Source organism: Patella vulgata, chromosome 2 (assembly GCF_932274485.2).
Source record: "Patella vulgata chromosome 2, xgPatVulg1.2, whole genome shotgun sequence".
NCBI classification, from domain to species: domain Eukaryota; kingdom Metazoa; phylum Mollusca; class Gastropoda; family Patellidae; genus Patella; species Patella vulgata.
In genome coordinates, this window is record NC_065880.2 from 79,658,005 (window position 1) to 79,682,989 (window position 24,985).

Here is a 24,985-nt window from a genome sequence, read left to right on the forward strand (position 1 = left end):
AACTTAGTGCAGTAGTAAATAATGGTTTCTGGCCAAAATCAATATTATCTTCAACCTATATGTATGTCTACATTGCTCTGCAGTATCTGGACCAACTCCATTCATATAATAACAATCCATGACCAAGAATCTATTCAATTTAGGATCAGTGCCCAACTGTCAAGAACAATAATACCCTTGGTGCATGCATTAACATTTAAGAAAAGATTCCAGAATCATATACATTTGGTCTCAGAACTCTGTCAATGTCTTAACAAATCAGTCATCACTCACAGTCCATATTTTATCTTATAATATATCCACAAACATTTCAGAAATGCAGAGCTTTGGTACGTGAGCTATAATTGCAGCCCAAGGCAAATTCTTGGCTTTAAACTGACCAGGAAATACATTTACAAGAGGCGCTGGTTTACTCATTAACTTGACCATCAAACTCTGGTAACCATATCAACACTTGTAACCATATCAACAAGTTTGCTTGCATTAATATCTTCATCTACAGGGTGGCTAACCTGGAATTGACATATCCGATCTACTCAGATTTTTTTATCACCTCAAAATAATATAAAATTTCTTTTGATCAATGCTTCCCATTTTCTAGGAAACCGTGAGGTCTAACATTTGCACCGAAAATCTGAATTGTACTTCCAGTGTCCAATTTTTGAAAAGTTGACAAATACAGTCTATCCAATTAAAGACGCATTATGTAAGAATAAGATAAAGAGCTTGCTAGTCTTGAGATAATAGTTCAAAAATAGATAATGAAAAATGAATATACTGAAAATATCAGCTGAATCACTTTATTCTGTGCGAAGTTATGAGTATTTGAAGTTTTGAGAAACTGTAACATAAATTGTACCTGAAAAGTCTTGTTTATCTATTTTATTGTTTTAACTCTCTTAAATGGTCGCGGTGTTCTGGTCGATGAGCCAGAGAGTTGATTATGTGCTAGTCATGTGAATAAATGTTTACATAATAATTGATATAACATTTAAAGCCACAAAAAAATAAAACCCTTCAATAGACAGAAGCTCTTGCATAATGCATCTTTAATACAGATCACTGATATTTTTCATATTTGTTTAAAATTCTTTTCCGCACAAGATAAAGCAGATAAGCACTAAGAGATTAAGAAGTCACATTGGTTCACAACAACTAAATAGTTGTTGACACTAGGAGGTAAATGAACTTTACAACAAAACTGACGATTTCTTTTTTGTCTTGTCTCGAGCTTCAAAGGACCAAAACAAAGAGAAGCACGCCATTTTTCATTTCACAAGATTTCCACCTGGGAAGTGCTGTGTGTCACATTGTAATTTGAACAACGATGACGTAAATGACTCAATGTTTCTGTTGAGAGATTTAGCCTACTGAACCAGATAACTTGAACCAGATAACTTTGCAATAAGTGGCCTTCTCACCTAGTTGAAATTTTAAAAATTTCCAGAATTTTGTCTAACTCTAGTGTCTAGCAAGAGGAGAGAGAGAGAGAGAAAACAGATGTAATGTGTTTTCATAATATTACTCAAGTATCCAAGACCGAGCCACAAAGTTTACATGAGCAAGCTCCTAAAATCTAATACATAATTGGTCAGATTTGTTTAAGAGGAAATGATATGTCTATAGAGAAAACATTTCTAATTTATAAACTTTCCAAATATTTAATTCATATTTATTTAAAATTTATCTAGAAGGAACTTGTTGCTTAATCCACAAAGGCATAAAATCTGCGAGTCAAACATAAACAAAGAAACAAGACAGAAACTTAGAAAGTCAAGTCTTAAATTTTCTCCAATAAGTATGTAAATCAACTCTCCTAACTGTCAGGGTTAATATTATAATTGGTCAGAGTTGTCTTACAGTAAATTGGGATTTTTCATTAGTTAACAGGGCATTAGGTAACGATGGCATCAAGACTTGATTATGGTCTGGATAAGTTAATTAATAATTAAGATAACATTTCAGGCCCAAAGAAAGACCTGCAATACGTAGATTTAGCTCTTGCATAATGCACGTTTAACCAGCAATGGTACCGTACAGATTCATTACGAACCCACCATACACATGTTTGTAAAAACTAAAAGTACATAAATGGGCTGAACTTGAACCCAAAAACATTTCGTACATATTTTAAGGCTTAAAACATGTTCATGACCTCTTTTCTCCTACGTGAGAAGTCAATAAACTGTTTAAACTCTAAGTGACCAGCAGTGGTTAAACAATTTCAGTTTTACAACACAGAACAGTTGGAGAGTTAAATATTTAGTGTCAAGAGTTACCCACCCCTAGCTGTGAATCTGTACCACAGTGTGACCAATCCCTCTCTTTATCCCCCTTGTCAGGCATGCCTGCAGGGAACAACCTATCAGATATCACTAGGGTATCCTAGGGGGTTTACAGGCTGGGTTTATAATGAGAATTTAAAGAGTGGGTAAGGAGAAAAAAAGAATTAATTTCTGTCTGTAACTTTAAGAGACTGGAGACAGTAAGAGGATAAACTTAACCCGAATTGCAATAAATAACTTTTGTTGATCTGTCGAAAATACCTGATGCGATGGGACGAGAAAATCCTCACTGCTATAAATAACATGTCGTTTATAAAACTGTCTGTTTGCTTGTCGGAACCTTATTGATGAATTTTTCTTCAAACTATCGACTGACACTTGATTCACCTTTTTTCACCATGGAAACAAACACTATAATTCAAGGTTGAAGTTATATACTCTGAACGCCCAAGCCATGCATGGTGGTTATATAATTGTGAACCCTTCACAGACGGTGTTTTTAAGGTTAATAATTGGTCAGAAATGTTTATGAAGATGGACAACACGATGATATGAGGAGAACAAGATTTAATTAGTTGGTTTTTGGTGCAACATTTTGGCTGTTTGAGAATATTCTTCCATTGAATATAAATTTATAAATTTGAATACAGAAAAAGCTCAAAAGTTTGTTCCTGCTTCATGGATGGTACTGTTACAACTTATGTCAATAAGGGCAAAGCTTAGATACATCCATAACTTACCGAAAAAAAAAAAAAATGTGACAGACGGACGTACGGATGATCCCATTTTAATAGTCCCCTGCTTTCTTCGAAAGGTGGGGGACAATAATATAAGCCAGATTATGAATATCACCCAGTCATTTTTAGGCTAATTCAAGGAACATGGCCTATTACCATATAGGAGACAAAAGGTTGTGACCCCATCGTCATCAGCAACATTCTGATTTACACTACAAACATTGAGAGAATGAGTCACGTTTGTTTAGTAAACACCATTCTTTGCACCACCATTTTCAAACAAATAGTTTACAGACAAAACACACACAACAATTGGAAAATGGTTGAGAAATGTTGGGGAGCTATCTGGGTCAAGAATTTGGAAGCTGTGACCAGGAGATTTATATAGAACTTTGGAGACTTTCCGACTATCTACAACAGGTTGGGTCATGGTTGCCTAATGGAAGAGAGAAAGAGAGAGAGAGAGAGAGAGAGAGAGAGAGATTCATGTCCACTCAACAGAATCCGTCTACTCAACACAATCTCAGTCAAGAACTTGCTTGCCAGTTGTAGGAAGTCAGGTCCATAAGTTTGGGATAAAAAATATGCCAGTTTGGTTGTTATACCCACAACAAAAGTAGCAATAGTGTGTCTTCCCCTTTAATTCCATTAAAGTCTACAAGTAATTAGTAAAGAACATATTTAGGAAAGACATAAAAATTGTGTTTAACATCCACTGGACACAAGTTGGACCATTTTGGGACCAACATTTTTCAATTTTATTTAGATAATTCGCTTGCAGTAAGAATATACATGTACAATGTAGGACATAATAAGTTTTGACACCCTACTTGCTTCCATCAAGTAAACTCTTTGATTAAAAGATGTAAGTAGCTGTAGGGCGATGACAGGTAATTTCAGGCTGCCTGTTTATTTTATTTGGCACCACTCTGAGAACTCTTCAACTTGTACATGTAGGTTTGACCCAGTCAGACTTGTCTAGACAAAACTTGTGGTTAGAATTGAGGGTCCTCCCATATTTAATTCCCCTACAAGCAAAGGTTTCTAGAACAAGCCAAGAATTTGGAAATTTATAAAATGGGTTAAAGATTTCCATATGGATTTTAATAACAATGATATGTACATGTACGCTCTTATTAAAAGACGTCAATTTAGGATATAAAAAAAAATGGGGTTCAACGTTCTACACCGAATGAGGGAAATTTTGCACCGACTGGTCTAATGAAGACGGGCATATGTCAGCCAAGAGGGAAATTTTGCCCAGACAGCGGCACTATGGCTTACTCTTATTTCAATTTCAAATGGTTCTTTTACGTTCACACCAAAGAAAGACCTCAGGGTTTTTTTTTGTCCCATCCGAACGACTATACATTGTTCTTGATGAACTTTCTTGGCCAACACAGGGATCGAACATCTGGATCTGGATCTCCAGGTAATGAGCCAATATCCTATGCACTAGAGGCACCAAGTTGGTTTATGACTGGGGTTTTACATAATAAAGCTAGGTCTTGGGATACAAGTGTCTAGTCAGGACAAATTGAAAATATGAGCTAAGAATTAGTTTACAATGTCTTGGGAATAGAGAATCTATATAAATTCAACATCTGGTCATTAAACTGATTCTAAAACAAGAGGCCCAGGGAACGCAATTATCTACATGTACTTAGGTGCCATTACACCACTGTTTTTTGAAGACTTCGGAAATGTAAATTGTTTACGGAGAATAAATTAAGCTACGGTATATTAATATTAATAGCAAATTCAGCAAAAAATTTTGACAATAGAAATTATTAACAGTTTGTAGTGTAACAGATTTCAGTCAAATGAGACATGTTAATTTATATCGATCTGAATACTGAATGGATGTGAATTAATATGACCAGCCTACACAAGTCAGTAGATTCTGTTATTATTAGTAATTTTTAAAATAGTTGTCAGTAGTGTAGGTGTTAAATAAAAAAATCAATTAAAAAACAAAATACTGTGTTAACACCCAACTGACCTGACAACAGCTGGTTTTTCATGGCAGATTTTTTTTTAATGGTATAGGAATGATCTAATGAAATAGGACCTTCACCTTATTTATAAATACTGGGGCCTTGCTAACCTAAAGGTCCAGGGTAACTTAGATACTGGTTTGGTAAGTTATAGACTGATCCTGATGTCCAAAATAGGTACATGTACATGTATCGGATTACTTCAGAAATTTTTATTAAGCATCACTGTGATAACACAAATTTCTGTCTACTGGTATATGTATTTAAAAACCTTTTTCCTCGGCTTATCAAAATACTATCTACATGCCTGCTGGTTTTAGTGTTCCATTGATGGATTGTAATTTGTAAGCTAACTCCAAGTAAAGGTTACTACAAGAACATTTGTAACACACAGCAAGTATTCTCTCGGCATAAGAAATTGAATTTCTTTACCAGATATCATTCATCCATAAGTAAACTTTAATAAGTCAAGTGTGTTAATGCATGAATTAACAAGAATTCCTTGAGTACAGTTGGTATTTTGTTGTCATAATGTAATAAGGCATTGAACTATACATGGCTATACACTTAGTCATCATACATACTTCAATCAAGGTGGGGCACATATTTAGAATTAATTACCTTGAAATAGTTCAAGTAAACATTGGATGTTATGACACAGAATTACTGTTTATTATTACAACAGGGCACTTATTGCCAAGAAGGGATAAAATCATTTAATAATTTCTGTGTTGTTGTTGTTAGTTAGTTGTATTTTACGTCTACTTCCAACGAGGTGATATCGCAGACAAGTATAATTTCTGTGTTCCTCGTACGACTTTTATTACATAATTAGGATGTGACAGACACTGCTGTATCTAAAATGACATGGTTTGCTTATACATGTATGAATGGACAGAACATTGGTACTCAGAATTGGATGGTTTTTGTATTCCACAATAAGCTTCCTCAATACACATGTATTACATGTGAAATGGGAGTAACAGACAGTTGTATATTGGTATCTATAATTACATGGTTTGTGTATTATGCTTCCTTGATAATGTGTATTATGTATTGGGAGTTGTATATTGGTAATTAAAATAACATGTGTATTAGATATTACACAGTAGCTTCCTTGATACACATGTACATGTATTTGTACTGTAGTGACAGGTATTACATGACAGACACATCAGTATCTATGACATGGTTTGTGTATTAAACAGTAATTTCATCACCTATCTTGAGTATTTGTGTAGGTGAACAGCTAGAGTTATTGTGTGCTACTACATGTAATTAGTATTCAACATCCTTTTCTATTTTTCTTTGGCGTAGGTGGTCATAAATCAAAACAATAGAGATGTACTTTTCATTTTGACTTTGGGGGGACAATCCATGTGACAATCTTGACAATGTCAAGCACCTCAACTGTCATCGTGTCAGGTTACTTATTACATAAACAAACAAGTTATCTTCACATAAAATTATGGCAATGATATAATCTTTCATCACCTGAATTTATAACCTGGATTGTTGACCTTTATAGTGATAATCATCAACTTATTTATGTCAGTACATAACATTTTTTGAGGGGATGGGTGGGGGGAGGAGAGAGAGATCAGGTCTTTAATCTCTTTATTGGACTAACTACATGTATGGTACAATTTTATTGCAATAATGCATATTTGTGTAACTGTCTTTTGCAGTGGCAGGAAATTAGACTACCTAGAGAAAAAGAAAAAGCTTGTCTGCGATGTCACCCTCCTTGAAAGTGGGCGTAGGAACGAAGTCGAAAGATCTCCCACCACTTTGACAGTTAGTCATTTTCTAAACACTTCAATCAAAATTTTAATCAAAAACAAATTCATCCAAATTCTTTGAAGTTTTAAACGAAATTAGTCATTGAAAATATTTTAAAAATTTGTCATCCAAGTAATTATATATATACAAAATTTTGATGACTTTACTGATATATATATGTGCAATAATTCATTTAAATCACTTTCGGGTATTAGTATAAATTGTGGATGACTAATACTAATACATTAAAATACTGTACAAAATATTTCAATAATTAATTGAAATAACACATCACATCAGCCCCATTCTGTACACTTTTTTTTTGACCATTATATCAGAGGTTTAGCTAGCTAGTTCCTTTAAACCAAATTATTTCTCTCAATGTGTGCAATTTTCTCATAAATTTTGTCAAACATTTGGTTCAATTAATTTTGAATCACTAATTGAAATAACACATCAGATCAGCCAGATTCAATACTCTTATTTTTTACCTAAATGAAAAACGTTTAGCTCTATTAAGCCACATTATTTCTCTCTATGTGTGCAATGTTATAAATTTTGTGACTGGGGTCAAACTAAGGTTAGTAGGAGAATAAATTAACATATCTGGGTTCCAGAGAAAGCTGATTGAATTTATTGGATTGTTAAACCAGTGTATAATAAATAATTATAATTCATGCTGTTAACAGGAGTGACAAAATAATCTGTTACAAATAGAGCTATGGTATATCATATGTAGGTATCTAGATACAATCTACATAAAATAAAAATTAATGCTGGACACTGGTCAGCAAGTATAATATTTATATTATTGTTGTTCGTTGTCAATACATAAAATCAACATCAACACTACAACAGTCAGTGCAAGTAACGTGTGAATCTGTGGTCAAGGTTTTATGTTGATATGTACATAATCGGAAAATCAATCTATTCTCTGATCCAGTTATCATTGTATCAGTCATGACTGAACTTTTTCTCTCTTTGTTATTAAAATATATAATTAGAAACAAACACAGACCATTCATAACAATTTCAAGATTTTTCACATTTATAGCAGTCATAAGTTGTTTTATTTATGATGCTGTATTTCTATATGGTAGCAAGCCTGGAATTTTGGCACCTGTCAGAGACATTGTCACTAACTGTCGGGCAATGAATGATGCTGTATTTCTATGTTAGCGAGCCTGGTACTTCAGCACGTGTCACAGACATCGCCAGGCACAATCTGTCTGGTCCCTGTAATTTTTCCAGCACAGAGTTATCCCTTTTCTGTCATCAAGTGAGTGAGAGAGAATAGGGGTTCAATGTCCACTCGACACAAACTAGGTCATTTTGGGACTAACATATGGTTCAATTTTATTTCAAGGGGTCTTTTAGCAGTGGGAAGAAACTAGAGGACCCAAAGAAATCCCACAAGGTTGGACAGACGACTCTACTCCTTGTCACGTACAAGTGGGTTTAATATCAAAACCACACCACTTGACTCAATGACAGACATTTTGTACTCTAAAATCATAATTTTCAGCTCGGCTGGCTAACTACATGTGTATCATGATTTTGTTATTATTATTCTGTATTCATTTTGCATTTTTAAACACAGGAACTCAATGTGTACAAATTATAATCCTTAAGTTTTTTCATGTTTAACTTAAGTGTCAAATGCCCCTTGAACTAAAAAAGTATCATGCACATTTCATATTCTGTGAGAAATACTAATACTAAAATGTAAGCTTATCTTAATTTAGCATTTATATTAACATGGCTGCCATCAAAATAAAACCTTCTCAAAAAGAAGTGTCATAAATCGTAAGATCTAAACACAATCAGATCTTAAAGATAATCAACTTAAATTGAATTATTTACCAAATGAAGGGGGTTAAATTAATTAATTACTTGCAGATTAAAAAGATACCCTGAGGTGACCCAATTGTAATTAACTCTGACCAGATTGTTATTTAAATAGGCCTAGTGATTAAAGAGCCCAGCCTGAAGAAATGCCAAACCTAAGTAAATAGCCTTTGTTTCAGTTTAATCTAATTTATTTAAGATCTAAGAAAATGATAAATTCAGACAACAATGGACAGATTGAGAGTGATTACAAGTCTATCATGTATCAACACATCAAATGAAACTGAGACCATTGTCTGTGTAAATGTTTAAACAGTTTAGCAGATTATTCAGTGCATAGCTTTTAAAAATGTCATTTTTGTTTTTATTACATATTTTTTTTTATTCATTGTTGATCTAACTGTGATATGTTTGAATTTGTTTATATTGGCACCTAGTGGAGTTTGATTTTAGGCACACTATCAAGTAAATTAAATCATTATTATTGTACGTGTAGTACAGACCGTAAATGAAATGAAATTAAATCCAAGTTTCATGTTTGTTTCTATGGTTTCTTATAATATAGTTGTCTCGTATTTAATAGTGTCAAGAACATTTGTGTAAATGTAGTATAATAAATATGTGCTGACATGCCAATAATTTTGACTTCCGTATTACTTGGTAACTACATGGTACTCTCCCTCAAAGGTGCAGAGTTAGATCATTGTTTCATCTGTCACATACAGATAATGGTGAGGTGAAATAAATAGAAAGCTTTAAATGGTCAGAATTGTACTTAAATCTGATCGATTTCAAAAATTTAAGACCAAATGTTTTAAAATAAAAGTACCTGTGATTGTGTACTATCTTTTATTCTGGCCTGCTGATGATTTAATTGTATGGTAGCCTACACAACTGATGTACAGATAGGTCTGCTATTAACACTATAAAATGTCATTTCCTAAATGAATTTCCTGTTCTGGACATAGGAAAATGTTTGAATGAAAGGGTATGAAATGTTCACGAACAGCTGTCAGATAAAAGACATTACGTATTAAATTTGACTAGACCTGTATTGATCTTATTATACATGTACATTCATGATTAGTATCTATTTCTGTTTGTAAAAAAAGAATTTAGCGTCTGCAGGTGAATTAAGAAGGTGGTGCATGCTATCAAGGCCTGAGCCATCAGACATTTCGATTTACCACAAAACCAAGCAATATCAATAAACAATTATAAAACCCTTACCACTAACCTTTATTATGTTATCTCAGGTTGTTTAAATTCGATTTCACAAAAAAATATTCCCACAAATAAAAAATTTATTAAGGCAGTAAGTGTTTTAGAATTGCTCATTTGTTTTCCCAGTAAATCATATTCTCCCATTTTATAATAGAGTGTAACCCCCGAAGAAATTTCAAAATCTGTCCACAGTTATTTTCTTGGTTTTTTTTTTTGTTAAGTAAGACTCCATCTGAACTTAATCACGATGTTAATTCAGTGTAATAATACAGTTAATGTGACTTGAGCATTACACCTCATTTTTTTTTATCTAGCTTCCATGTAAATAAATCCATTTTCAAAATTCAGGTAGATGAACAAAGAATCACTGAAGATTTGTAAATGTTGAGTGTGTTAATGTAAAAATTTGTTTACTTACATGATGCCAATGTCTGCTTGTTCCTTCTGGTAATTTTTTCCATCTTTTCACCAATAAAACACACGCATTACATATTTCTCCATGTCGTGAATCTCTAATCCGGAAACACTTTTCAAACTGATCCTGATATTTGATACTGTCCGTAAAGCGAGAGCTCGAGGACTTCGCACGGCAGATACAACAGCCATTTATGCTGCGATAAATTTTTGGTTTGTGAAAACTGAACATTATGATCCAATATTTGCTGAAATTAAATAAACATCCAAGAATTATTTTCATAGAGAAATAAAATCATAAACACTGGAAAGTAAATTTTTAAAGAATGTGAATGTCATTAACTACATATAAAAATTCACAACTAGGAAATCAATTTCTTAATAATTTTTTCCTTAGTGATTTGGCACATAAAGCCGATTGATATTTCAAAGAAAATCATTATACCTGCTCAATTATTTTAAGAATGACAACTATAAGTAAGGAGGCCTAAAAAAAACTATAGTGTCGCTAGTTTAGAATCCCATCAACTTATAGATCTACGAGTAGTACTAAGAAACTTTTAAAAACGAATTCACACACATTGAAAATGTGACTCATTAAGACTGAGGTTTAGTTTAACCCACACACACACAATCCTGGCTTTGTGTAGTCAAGTTACGCCTTTTTAGAGTGTTGGTACATGTACCTAGTTTTATATGTAATTTATAAGTAACGCCCACTCAGACAAGTCGTTGCTTTACTATGTGAGGCGCGTACTGCGTGACACTGAATAAAGCGAAGATCTTTGAGCACCGATAAACTTCACAAAAATCAATGACAACACCTCAGAAAGCATTATATGTTATAAACAAATCCCCTATCTACAAAAATTTCCCGCTGTCACAAATTTCGATTGCGTTTTCGATCCCCTAAACGAGATCAATTTGTAAAGAGCGGCGGCAAATCACCCATCCATGGCGGGCTAACCTAGCTGAGTTCATTGGCCCCTTGCCTTTGCTCTAGTTCAGTCGGTACGCTGTTACTAGGTTAAATATGCACAAATTACGTAAATTATCCACAGGCAATAAATCTTTGAATCGAACAAGTGCGAATTTCGTTAGTTGTCGGTACAATAAATTATTTTTCCATTTTACAAATTATGATATCCCGACATCACAGCTAACTTGAGAAGACATGCATACAATAAATTGAACAGTACTCATACCCCCTAAAAAAAAGCCGTATCCAAGAAAGCTCAGCAGCACGATACACAATCACTCGTAAACTTGTTCCTCTCTCGCGTACACTTCGAGTAACGAGCAGCTGGAAAAGGATCAAGCTTAATATACTCTCATTATAATGATTTATTCATCGGTCACTGGGGCAAAGCAGACAGACATGTTGACTTCTGCCTACGTCACTCCGTATTCGCGAATCAAAATCCGCCCTGACATTCCTATGACAAAATTGATGAAAAATCAATTCAAGACAAATTTTGAAAACATATTTTTCACTGAAAAGTGTCCTCCGTTCATTGACCCAGATCCCTAAACAGTTGTCACGGTTTTTTTTCTTTGAGCTTTTACGTAATTATGGGGCCCGCCGCAGCGAAGCGTCCTTTGTCAAGTCGGCAGACACAGAAAATTTCGCGCTGTTCCTGTTTTATTTTCTGGGGAAAAAAAGTTTTTTGATGGCAAAGTATTTAGATGTTTTAGGAATGTCAACCCACAATTCACATCACAAACTGTCCATAGCTTTAAAATAAATTCTTACACGCAAAGTATTATAAAATTTGTTACGTAATTCTTAAAAATTTCAAAAACGACAACGTTTCCTTGTTCGAATGAGAGACACCGACATTCTTTTTTTTTTTTTGAAGAAATGAACTGTTCAAAGAAAAGATGACATTCATTCGAAAGCTGAAAGATTAAAAAAAATAATAATTTGCTTTACTTGGCGGCGTTTTAGTTCAGCTGTCGTCTCCTAAAGTTTTGTCTTTACTTCTGGTCTCTTTCGTTGTGTGTGTACGAATCTATTTCATAACGACCATCCTGGAGAATCTACGCATGTCCAAGTAACACATTTTGTTTCCAAATAAAATGTTAAAAAATAAGTATGATTTTTACCTTTTAAGAGACTGTCAGTTAAAAACAAATGTTATCTATCCAATTTTTCACTGAGACTTTTTCTCGTTAACAATGACCAACTTCTTTCACACTTAGTAAGCTGCGTTTCTCAGTGGTCACGTATTTATTCACTGAAGCCATCCAACTAACGTTGGTTGAAGATTACGAGCTTGACAGCTGTTTTGACCCCGCGCGAGATCTCGCACAAATTATGGGATGGACGAGACTTGATAGTTCAGCGGACGCCATTTTGGGAAGAACTTTGGTATTTCCCGCCTAAAGGCATAAAAGTGTTTTAATTTCGTTAAAATTACGCTATATTTTTTGCTGTCATACCACAAAATTAACCAAGACAGCTTCATGTAACTATTTTACGAAATATTTCAACTCACCAGTCCTTGGTGATCTCGTAATAGACGTTTAAAAAGGACAGGAGTGCACATTCAGACAGATTAAAATGGAGAAATAGTGCCCGATAACAGAGTATCAAAAATACATTTATATCGCTACCAGTTTTTATTTTTAGTATTGAAAGCATCATTCAAGTGTAAGTGGTAATAACGTAGTAATTAGACAATGTATTGGTCATATATTTATTTTTAAAAGAGGTTTTTATTGTATCAATAACCGCCGTGTCAGAAAAAAAAGAAGAGATTTATATAAACAAATGGTCAGATGACTTCGACTCGAGTTAGATTACAATGTCAAATGATTAGATCTACTAGTACTTGTCAACTGTTCAGCGGTCAAAGACTGATGAACACCCATTTGATTTTAAATGTTTTTATTTCGTAACAAAATTCAACTGCCCTTCTCGCATGCAACACATCACAACACAACATTATTTATTAGCCTATTTTAGTACTAGCAGGGCCAGGAAGAATAATTAATAGGATGAGGAAATATTTTGTCTCATGAAAGTAGAACTTATGAATATTGTTATACAGCATAGCACTTGAAGTAAAAGTTATCACACTGTGATTTATGAAGAACAGAACAGTGACTATTTTGAAATCTGCAATTAGGCAGTATCTGTGAAATCCTTCTTAGAATCATTTAAAATTTTAAATGGCTTCTTGGCCTTCATACTTCATGGTGTTGAGTTCACAAATTCCCATCTTACTTCTGAGTATGTGTGTGAGTTAGTTGTATTTTCCGTCCGCTTCCACCGAGGTGATATCGCAGACAATCTATTCTTACTTCTGAATTCCATACTTGTTGTTGACTGAGAGCTTATTGACACCTCTTTGCCATTGTTACTGATCTTGATTGATACACCTGTGATTTTAGTACTGATCTTGATTGACCCCCCCCCTTGGTATCAGTACTGATCTTGATTGATCCACATGTGGTATTGGTACTGATCTACATTTCAGTTGCTTGTTGAGGCCACATCTTTTATGACCTAACAGATAACTGTTTATTATTGTAGTTGGACCATAATGACTTAGCCCTATTATTAAATCATCTCTGTCTCATTAATCAAACTGGATTGTTAATCTCTCTTAATAGATAAATCTCAATAACAGTAATAAAACAATTATTCATGATGGGGTTTTGTGCTGAAGAAGAAAATGGCATACCGGTAATATGAAACTGAGAAGGATATGTACATGTACATAACAATTTGAAGATGAATTTTATGTAAATTATTCATGGAATTTGCGTCAATGAATGGAATGGTACCAATTTGTATTGAGTTAGTATGGCTCGTAGCCATTGCTTCAATAATATGTCCACCAGCACTCGAATTATTTAAAGGACTGGTTCATTCTAACCTTACATTGTATTGATCCGCTGTCTAGACTCCGGATTATTTTAAAGTCACAATGTTGTTAGGGATTTTCATGCCAACTATAATGGAGCTAACTTATTGTCCGTCTTTGTCTTCATATTTTAATTACATACACTTAGTTTTAATAATTTTTCAAAATGCATACATATTTACAGGATTTCTTTTATGTTTTTCAGTAAACAATGTTTTGGAAATTTAACTTGCTCACCTCGACCCACATTGATACCTTGTTAGACAAGGAGGTAGTGTATACAATTTTATTATCTCATACATCTGATCTGCAAATAACTTACCAGTCAAAGACAATGTCCAATAAAAATGCTGTCCTTTTCAGACAGTATTCCTCTTGCTTGTCAGAAGCCACAATGGCTCAGTAAGACTTTGGCTCGCTAACCTGAAGGTCCAATGCTCGATCTGGGTATTGGCTGAGAAAGTTCATTGGGATATCCGGCGTGGCTCCCCTTTGTCAAGTAATGAAGGATTGAAGTTAGAATTTGATATAAGAGTATTATGCAATAGCGTCGCTGTCCAGGCAAAATTTCCATTACTCATTACATGGCCATTACTTAAAAACTGTAATGATTACATTCCATTACCATTACCATTACCCCAGCCCTGCTTGTAGCACTCTGCATGGTGTATGCCCGCCTTCATTAGCCCAGTCGGTGCAGAAAAGTAGGAGATTGAACATCATTTTATTTGATTTCCTTTGCTTGTGCCTCACTGTGTGATGTAATTAAACTGACATGGTTAAAGCTGTCTTGTGTATTTTGTAAAATGGCCTCGTTTTATTTTTATTATCCCATGGAGAATCAAGTAAACATGGAAATTAAGATGGTCACAATCTTTACGTCCTAGTTTTGTTATCGAACATATCCCATAAACTGTTCCTAGATATCTTTATGGAAATTATTAAATAGTTAAGAATTAAATAGTAGTGCTTTAAGATGAATGAAAAAGTAAATTTTGACGAACAAAAAGTAAATTTTGACGAACAAAAAGTCCACGTTTTTTCTTAAAAAGAATAAACGTTGTACTAGTTTTTTGCCTCTTCGATATGCTGATCCATAAGAATTTTTGCTGTTGATGCCAGTAATTATGTTTATTTAATTGGCTATTTCTTTTTAGTTAGCCTTCAAACTGGGTTAGGGGTGGATAGCCGGATGGTTAGCGCATGCGTGTTGTATCATAAGGTCTGCCATTTAGTCACATGGTTTTGATTCCCCGGTTGTACATGACAAGGAGTAAGGTTGCCTGTCCATCCTTGCCTCGTTGGTTTTCTACAGGTTCTGTTTCTTCCCACTGTTAAATACCTATACACGCAAATGAATTATTGAACCATATTATGTGAGTCCCGAAATGACCCAGTTTGTGTTGGGTGGACGTTAAACCCCATTTCTCTCTCAAAACTGGGTGCTGTTTCAATAAACTACAACTAGAGTTTTGTGTACTACTGTATCTCCTCTAAAACTATCCACAACACTATCATCACAATTGAACTCATAAAATACTTTAATTGTATGTATATTTTTCAGGATGTCACGTTACATGAATTAATGGATGAAGATGATATTCTACAGGAATGTAAAGCTCAAAACAGGAAACTTGTTGATTTGTAAGTTTCTTTTCCACAATTCCAAACATAGTGATCTGACAGTCTTAATTCCATTCCAGACTGCTGGTTCACTAGCCTGGATGTCGGGTGTTCGATCCCTGCATTGGCCGGAAAAGTTCATACTGATTTTCCGATGTAGTTTCACCTTGTCAGTGATGCAGGATGGAGGGCCTGCCAAGGACAGCTGTCTAATCCTTCGGATGATACGAAAAACTGAGGTCCCGTGTAAACATTGGAATGCACGTAAAAGATCCCTTGGCAGTTGGAATTCGATATAAGAGTAGGCGATAGTGCCGCTGCCCGGGCAAAATTTCCCCTCATAGCACACTGTATGGCGTATGCCCGTCTTCATTAGCCCAGTATAGGAGCAGAACAGTAGGACGTTAAACTCCATATCATTCCATTCAAGACTCTTAAATTGTTGTCAGTTGTACAATCCGTCACATGTTTTGTTTACTTGAGATGGGCTTGGAAATTTACACAGAGAATACGACTCTTTTGAAGTTTTATTTTATTTTAATGGTGTTAATTTTATTACTTGTCATTTGGGAAGGCATGTGTACGATAAGCATGTCATTTGTCCAAACTGTTTCACGGCGATAATGCTGAAACCTTAACCACTATCCTATTCTATTTTAGCCTGATTCTGCCAGAAAATATGGAATCAATGGTGAACATGATAACCACTGATCCTTCTGAAGAAGTAGAAGAAAAAGTTAGATTTAAGTAAGTTCTCTAGTTAATAAACTTAAATCATTCGGGAAAATTTGCGGCCATTAATCATACTAATTGTTAAATATACATATTGATTTTGAAAATTTAACAGTTTGCAATGTACTCAAGTCCTAAATTTTCTATTTAGTTCAAGTTGTGAATATTTTTTTATAGACCTTCTGTCTTGTCGATTAAAAAAGAAATGGTTATGTTCATTGTAGTGACTGTCATAAAATGACTTTTGTGGTGTAAGGAAAGATAACTCTATTTTTTGGTCAAAATTTACATTTTACAATTTTTGAAATTTTTTCCTATATTTATTTATATTTTGATAAATGGAATGAATAGAAATGATGTGGTATTGCTACTGATATTATGTTTTATGTTTTATTTGTAATTTTGATAACACAAAATGTGGTATATAAGTTGATATTAGGTAATTTAAGGGGAGACAACTCCATCTTTACATTTTTTGTAAGAAGTCTCTGAATTTGTTCGCTTCTTATTGCCCTGTTTTTGTTGAAATAACATTATTCATTCATTTATAGTCTTATTTGGAGATATTGAAATAATTATAGAAGTTTTATGATTGGATTTAGTCGATCAGAATTAACGAGTCATTTGCATGTTAATTTAACAAAAGTATATGCTCTTGATTATATTTTCAGTTATATTTTGTATTGCATGCTATTATTTTAGGTATCCGAATACAGCGTGCGAGTTATTAACATCTGATGTCTCCCAGATAAATGACAAATTAGCAGGTGATGAGGAGTTAGTAGATAAACTTTACTCGTTCCTCGAGTCTGATCAACCATTAAATCCATTGTTAGCCAGTTTCTTCAGTAAAGTAATGGGACTGTTAATAACTAGGAAAAGTGAAATGGTGAGAGGATGTTTGTTTTTATTATACACGCCCACATTTGCGTCTACTAATATGTTCATTTAGTATTGTTGTAAATGAAGGAGGAACTCTTTTGAAATAAGGGATTTTCCGACGTGGTTTCCCCCTTGTCAAAGGTGGCGGATGGAAGGCCTGACAAGGACAGCTGTCTACTCCTGAAAACCAGAGTCCTGTGTATACACATTGGCGTGCATTCAAAGATCCGTTGACTGTTGGAATTCGATATAAGAGTAGACCATAGTGCTGCTGCCTGGGCAAAATTGTCCTCAAAACGCATTGTATGGCATATACCCGTCTTGTTAGCCCAGTCAGAGCCTAACAGTAGGACATTAAACCACATTTCATTTCCTTTGGAATCAAGAATTGTCAACTTTGGACTTACTCCATGATTATTGTTTCACATTTAAAGCCTATGAATGTGATATTGGACAGAATTCTTAATGGTATTTTATAAAAATTGGTCAGTGGCCCTTATTGATGATGAATTCAAAGATATCACAGACAAATTTGCGTAATATGTCCCACCAAACAAGTATAAAATTAAATTTTCAATGGCTTTTGGTCATCCTTGTACTTAAAAAGATGAATGTTTTCTGACATTTCCACTGTTGATAGTTGTACAAAATATGTAGTAAGATCTGATATTTCTTTTTTTTTCCTTCAGATATTCGAATATTTAATTTTTTCTGACATATTTCCACTGTTTATGGTTTTACAAAATATTTATTCATGTCTGATATACCTTTTTATTTTTTTCAGATATTTGAATATTTAAAAAGTAGGAAAGATTTTGTAGGAAGTTTGTTACGTCATATAGGGACTTCAGCTATAATGGATTTATTATTACGTCTTATAACTTGTATAGAATCTATTACCATTAGAAGGGCTGTGATAGATGTAAGTATTATATTATCAGCTCAAATATACAAGCCGCGGTGGCTCAGTGATTAAGACCCTGGCTCGTTAAACGGGAGGTTTCTGGTGTAATCCCCATGATGGCCGAGAAAGGTCCTCAATCCCCCTTGTCAGTGGGTACAGGTCGAAGGCAGGGGGGGGTCTAGTTGTTCGGATGGAATGAAAAAAACACTATCCTGTGTACATATTGTGTACATATTTGTCAACAGTGATTGATGGCGAGCGCGAAGCTGCGAATACTATTTTGTTAATAACCTCATCAGATAAGTTGTGGACGAAACAAACATTAAGAAAATATAGTTTGAGAATCATAGTTTTTTTTTTATTTGAAAAATAACACATTTAAATGCATTATTATCATACAAACAGTTATTTCTTTCAACTTCAAATTTTAAATTCGATATATTGATATTGCCGAAATGGTTGCCGATATCGATATTTAAAATTCGTATCAATTGCCAGCCCTACATTAAACCCCATTTAATATCTCTCTATCAGTCAAGATCTTGATGTATTTATTGGTGTTAATGGTCTAATTTACCATGTTAAATAAACATTTACTTGAAATTTGCCTTATGTTTAAAAAGAAAAAAAAGATGACAACTGTTTTGTAACTTTTTGCCATGTTTTATGTTTCAGTGGTTAAATGAACAGAAAGTAGTAGAACGATTAGTAGCTAGTATTGTCCCAGAAAAAGATGAAGATGTAAGTCACATGTTTTATATTGGTAGACTATGATATCATTAAACAGTCAAATATAACCCTTACTGTTTATACATTCTAGAGGGGAGCTGGATGGTCGATTGGTTAGCACAAGCGAATTATTGAAATAAAATTAAACCATATGTTAGTCCCGAAATGACCTAGTTTGTGTCAAGTGGAGTTAAACACCATTTCTCTCTCTCTCTCTCTCTCTCTCTCTCTCTCTCTCTCTCCCTCTCCCTCTCTTTATGTGATGTGTTTATATTGTAGATACATTGTAATGCTGCCCAGTCTTTATGTGATATTGTAAGATTAGGAAGAGAACAGATTATACAGCAACAAGATTCTTCTGATCCTGATCCACTATTAGTTACCATGGAATTGTAAGTTACAATTATCTTTACTATTAATAGATACGCCTTACAAGGACAGCTGTCTAGTCGTTCGGATGGTACAAAAAACCGAGGGGGGTTGGATGGCTGAATGGTTAGCGTGCGCGCGCTGTATCATAAAGTCTGTCATTGAATCGACTGGCGTGGTTTCGAATCCCCGGTTGTACGTGGCAAGGAGTAGGGTCGCCTGTCCAACCTCGTGGGTTTTCTTCGAGTCCTCCGGTTTCCTCCCACTGCTAAAGACCCCTACGCAGAAGCAAATTATGTAAATAAAATTAAACCATATGTTAGTCCCGAAATTACCTAGTTTGTGTCGAGTGGACGTTAAACCCCATTTCTCTCTCTCTCTCTCTCTCTCTCTCTCTCTCACAAAAAACCGAGGTCCCATGTACAAATTGGCGTTCATGTAAAAGATTCCTTGACAGTTGGAATTCGATATAAGAGTTGGCTGTAGTGCCGCTCTCCGGGCAAAATTTTAGCTCATTAGCCAAGTTCGGAGCAGAACAGTAAGATGTTAAACCCCTTTTCATTTATTAACATATACCCTTTTATTGTGCTAGAAATTGATGTATAATATATCTGGGAGATATTTGTATCGTTTCATCTGAAGAGGGTAAAGATCGTCCTGCTCTTAATTCTCACTTAGAAAGTCTCAAGTGGAAAAATACTCACAGTCAATCTGTGAACACATTGACCATCACATAACAGAATTCTACTCCAGATTAAAAATCGGTTGTTGTGTGAGAAAACATTTCCAGATATTTTAAGCCTACTTCCAAATTTTTGCAAAATCCCATGGCACTTGGAATATTCATTCATATGTAACGACAGTCAAACCATGATTTTCTTTGACTTTTTGTGTCTAGTCGTTCGGATGGGACAAAAACCGAGGTCCCGTGTACACATTGGCGTGCACGTAAAAGATCCCTTGACAGTTGGAATTCAATATAAGAGTAGGCCGTAGTGCCGCTGTCCGGGCAAAATTCCCTCATAGCACACTGTATGGCGTATGCCCGTCTTCATTAGCCCAGTTCAGAGCAAAACAGTAGGACGTTAAACCCCATTTCATTTCATTTGACTTTTTGTGGTTTATTTTTCAGAGAAGAAACTGTTAGTCAATTATTAACGAATATGTTAGATACAGAAAAGAATGAATCTGTTTTAGTTAATGGTTTATTTGTTATTCATACTTTATTAGAAGTTCGAAGACAGGGGTAAGAATATAATAATATTATATATTAAAAAAAAAAATATTTTGTTTAATCAAGGAGGGGGGTTGGGTGGCCGAAAGGTTAGCGTGCTCACTGTATCATAAGATCTGTCATTGAGTCAACTGACGGGGGTTCAATTCCCCAGTTGAACGTGACAAGTAGTAGGGTCGCCTGTCCAACCTCATGGGTTTTCTCCAGGTCCTCCGGTTTCCCCCCACTGCTAAAGACCCCTACATTTAAGCGAATAATTGAAATAAAATTGAACCATATATTAGTCCCAAAATGACTTAGTTTGTATCGAGTGGCCATTAAACCCAATGTCTCTCTCTATCTTTCTCTGTTTAATCAAAGAATGTGCCGAATGAGAGGATTAAATATTTTCTTGAAAAGAAATTTTATACAAATGTGTCCCACACAAGTTACATGTAAAAGATTTCAGCCAGTGGCTGATCTTTCAGTAGATTCAGTGTTCTGTTTGTGTTAAAGTAGCTAAGTCCGTAACCCAATATCATCCAAAATCTTCGACATTGAAAACACGAATTTTTTTTGCAATTTAAATCAGCATTGGTGTGGTGATCTTACCTGGAAAAAATGGGCTTCTGATATCCAATATTTCGGACAAAATAAACATTTTACTCTTGGTACACAAATCTTGTACCATAATGCGTTTCAGTGCAATTTGTAACAAGGTGCTCAAAGAATGAGGCTAGACGTATATTCCACATGTCATATCAAACGGTAATGCCATATTCTTATTTGTAGAGCATGCACAATAAATACTATCGATGTTGACTGGAATAACCAGACGCTAGAAACTGACTTTCGGTTGAGACTTCTGGCGTATATCGACGAACATAACTGATGACAATTCACAGTAAAACAGAAATGATTGAATGTAAAACAGTTTATATAAATTCTTATTATATGTGTTGCGACCCATTTGTGCCAATTTCTAGCTCCAAAATATTACCAATTTAGTTTCTTTAATAATTATGGCAATTCTCACTTATGCTTCTTGCTAACGTGTATGTGATTGATGAATGGCTCCAACCATTTTGTTGCGGACGTTCCTCAACAAATCTCATTATAGTCTTGACATTTTTCAATCTGTTTTTGGGTTGGTTTTTTTTTTAAAAATCTTGTGGACGCTCTAGAGGCTAAACTTAATATCTGATTGATTTTAAATTAATACACAGTGTTTAAGGTCATGAGACGAGGGAACTGTTGTGGGTGTATGTTTCGTTGCCTGGTAACCTATCTTTTGAAATGTTATTCTAGCGAGAGTAGTTTGTTTTCTGGCTTCAGGCCTGAAGGTAATAATGATCAGATGTCAGCATTAGATACAGATCGTCTTTCACAAGGTGTTAACAGTGTATTATCAGCGATAACTCCACGATTAAAAGACTTCCATAATCTATTATTAGACCCACCAAAGGTAAGTCTCCAGGGGATGATGTGTGGTCGAATGGTTCAACAGGTGCTCAATAGATCATAAAGTCTGTCATCAAGTCATTTGGCATGGTTTCAATTCCATGCTTGTACGTACCAAGGAACAGAGTAGCCTGTCCATGTTCGTGGGTTTCTCGGTGTTCTCTGGTTTCCTCAAACAGCTAAAAGACCCCTATGGCCAAGAGAAGTATTGAAATAAAAATTGAACCATATGTTAGTCCCGAAATAACCTTGTTTGTGTCAATTGGACGTTAAATGTAAATTGAACCGTACAAACAACAGTACACAGGACCTAGAATGTCTTGAGTTTGAATTGTTGTGTATTAATAAAACAATTTAAAGTTCAATAACAAGTTGTCTGGAGGTTCTGCCAGAAGTATCCTTTGTTGTTGATTGACAAAACGATCTGCCGTCCTGGTAGACAATTGTATGGGCTGAAATTCTGCTTCTTTTCAAAATTGTCTTCCCTGTCATTGCTTTTAGAACCTTAATAATGAAAATAAACTTGATGTATTTTGAGGAAGACCTATATTTGCCATACTTGAAAGCTATCTAAAAACCCAGAACTGTAAATAATTAAATTAGATGTTCTTGGACCTGACTTTTTTAACTGGATATGCTTATAGATATCTGTAGAAAAACTTAAAACAGACAAATCCTGTCGAACAAAATGAGACACTACAGGAACTGTGTCTGACAGATGACTTATTTCCAGACTTGAAACCCAACGGATAATGGACACAAACCATGAGGAATCTCGAGACATTCTAAGCCATATGAATTAAAGGGACATTATAAGAAATTAGATAGAGAGTTGACAGTTCTCGCTATAATAGTTACAAAAAAGATAATGTAAAGAGAATATCCTGAAAATCTCAGTCAAATTGCTCCATTCTTGGTTATCGATTTCGCCTGTCCAAACTCGTGGGTTTTCTCCGGGGCCTCCGGTTTCCTCCCACTGCTAAAGACCCCTACGCGTAAGCGAATTATTGAAATATAATTAAACCATGTTAGTCCCGAAATGACCTAGTTTGTGTCGAGTGGACGTTAAACCCCATTTCTCTCTCTCACTCTCTGGTTATCGACTTTGACGTTCGATCATCCTTCACAAAATGTGTTCAAATCCAATATATATCGCAGCCTAGCGATGGCATCGAGAGTTGATTGTGGCCTGGATAAATTAATTAATGTCTAAATAATAATTTAAATAACATTTCAAGCCTAAAGAAAGACATGCAATAGGCAGATTTAGCTCTTGCATAATGTATGTTTAAGTGTATGGATCCACATCATTGTCATCATTATTCAGTTCCACAACCAATCCAATGATCTATTTATGTTAGTTTGTTTTTATACGCCCACATTTTCATGTGGACGTATTATGCCGTCGCCCCTGTCCGTCCGGACGTCCGTCCGTCCACAATTGTTTGTGGACTCTCTACAGGTCACAATTCTTATCTGATTTCGACGAAACTTGAAATATAGGTTTATTCCAAAAGATCTCGGCTGCTTTCGATATTGGCATGTATCGGATCGAAACTTCATGGATTATGGCCCCTGTTTGTACGAAAAATCACGTTTTTAGCTTGTGGACCCTATAGAGGTCACAATTTTTATCCGATTTTGTTGAAACTTGAAATGTAAGTTTATAACCCAAAGATCTCAGTTCCTTTCGATATTCGCGCATATCGGACAGTAACTTCCTGAATTATGGCCCCTGATTGTACGAAAAATCGCGTTTTTAACTTGTGGACCCTATAGAAGTCATAATTTTTATCCAATTTAAAAAAACGTTCTATTATATCACCGTTACACCCTAAGGTTGGCTGAGTTCGAATTTCATGGAAATCGGCCCGAAATTGACAGACAAAATGGCCACCGTTCGTTAGCAAAATAGCGTAGAAATATGGTATATCAATGTTGTGGACACTATAGAGGTCACAATTTTTATCCGATTTTGTTGAAACTTGAAATCTAAGTTCATAATCCAAAGATCTCGGTTCCTTTCGATATTTGCGCATATCGGACCGTAACTTCCTGAATTATGGCCCCTGATTGTACCAAAAATCGTGTTTTTAGCTTGTGGACCCTGTAGAGGTCATAATTATTATCCGATTTAAAAAAACGTTCTAATATATCTTCGTTACACCCTAAGGATGGCTGAATTCGAATTTCGTGAAAATCGGCCCGAAATTGACAGACAAAATGGCCGCCGTTGGTTCTCAAATAGCGTAAAAATATGGTATATCAAGGTTGTGGACTCTATAGAGGTCACAATTTTTATCCGATTTTTTTGAAACTTGAAATGTAAGTTTATAACCCAAAGATCTCGGTTCCTTTTGATCTTCGTGCATATCGGACCGTAACTTCCTGAATTATGGCCCCTGATTGTACGAAAAATCACGTTTTTAGCTTGTGGACCCTATAGAGGTCATAATTTTTATCCGATTTAAAAAACCGTATTATTATATCACCGTTACACCCTAAGGAAGGTTGAGTTCGAATTTCGTGAAAATCGGCCCAAAATTGACAGACAAAATGGCCGCCGTTCGTTCTCAAATAGCGTAAAGATATGGTATATCAAGGTTGTGGACCCTATAGAGGTCACAATTTTTATCTAATTTTTTTGAAACTTGAAATGTAAGTTTATAACCCAAAGATCTCGGTTCCTTTCGATCTTCGCGCATATCGGACCGTAACTTCCTGAATTATGGCCCCTGATTGTACGAAAAATCACGTTTTTAGCTTGTGGACCCTATAGAGGTCATAATTTTTATCCGATTTAAAAAACCGTATTATTATATCACCGTTACACCCTAAGGAAGGTTGAGTTCGAATTTCGTGAAAATCGGCCCAAAATTGACAGACAAAATGGCCGCCGTTCGTTCTCAAATA

The 24,985-nt window shown here is 34.9% G+C and overlaps 2 protein-coding genes across 8 annotated transcripts in view; one reads left to right on the forward strand and one right to left on the reverse strand.

Annotated features, from left to right (window-relative positions):
* Window positions 1–12,533, reverse strand: part of LOC126809931 (SIN3-HDAC complex-associated factor) — a 37,283-nt gene extending 24,750 nt beyond the window's left edge. The window contains exons 1-2 of one of the 4 annotated variants that reach the window (XM_050534811.2): window positions 12,394–12,533; window positions 10,292–10,535 (exon numbers count right to left, since the gene is read on the reverse strand). In XM_050534811.2, coding sequence (XP_050390768.1) covers window positions 10,292–10,519 — 228 coding nt within the window. In that variant the 5' untranslated portion in view covers window positions 10,520–10,535; window positions 12,394–12,533. Of the gene's footprint in view, window positions 1–10,291; window positions 10,536–10,732; window positions 10,799–11,492; window positions 11,837–12,220; window positions 12,284–12,393 lie in introns of those variants that run through there. The other 3 variants (XM_050534812.2, XM_050534813.2, XM_050534814.2) reach the window with 3 other exon arrangements.
* An 82-nt stretch (window positions 12,534–12,615) lies between these two features.
* LOC126809914 (serine/threonine-protein phosphatase 6 regulatory subunit 3) overlaps window positions 12,616–24,985 on the forward strand; it is a 41,708-nt gene continuing 29,338 nt past the window's right edge. For 3 of the 4 annotated variants that reach the window (XM_050534770.2, XM_050534771.2, XM_050534773.2), the window contains exons 1-10: window positions 12,616–12,940; window positions 14,365–14,430; window positions 15,724–15,803; window positions 16,443–16,529; window positions 17,217–17,403; window positions 18,181–18,318; window positions 18,976–19,041; window positions 19,309–19,421; window positions 20,531–20,644; window positions 21,929–22,076. In XM_050534770.2, the coding sequence (XP_050390727.1) occupies window positions 14,371–14,430; window positions 15,724–15,803; window positions 16,443–16,529; window positions 17,217–17,403; window positions 18,181–18,318; window positions 18,976–19,041; window positions 19,309–19,421; window positions 20,531–20,644; window positions 21,929–22,076 (993 nt within the window). In that variant the 5' untranslated portion in view covers window positions 12,616–12,940; window positions 14,365–14,370. The remainder of the gene's footprint in view (window positions 12,941–14,364; window positions 14,431–15,723; window positions 15,804–16,442; window positions 16,530–17,216; window positions 17,404–18,180; window positions 18,319–18,975; window positions 19,042–19,308; window positions 19,422–20,530; window positions 20,645–21,928; window positions 22,077–24,985) is intronic. The other variant, XM_050534772.2, reaches the window with a different exon arrangement.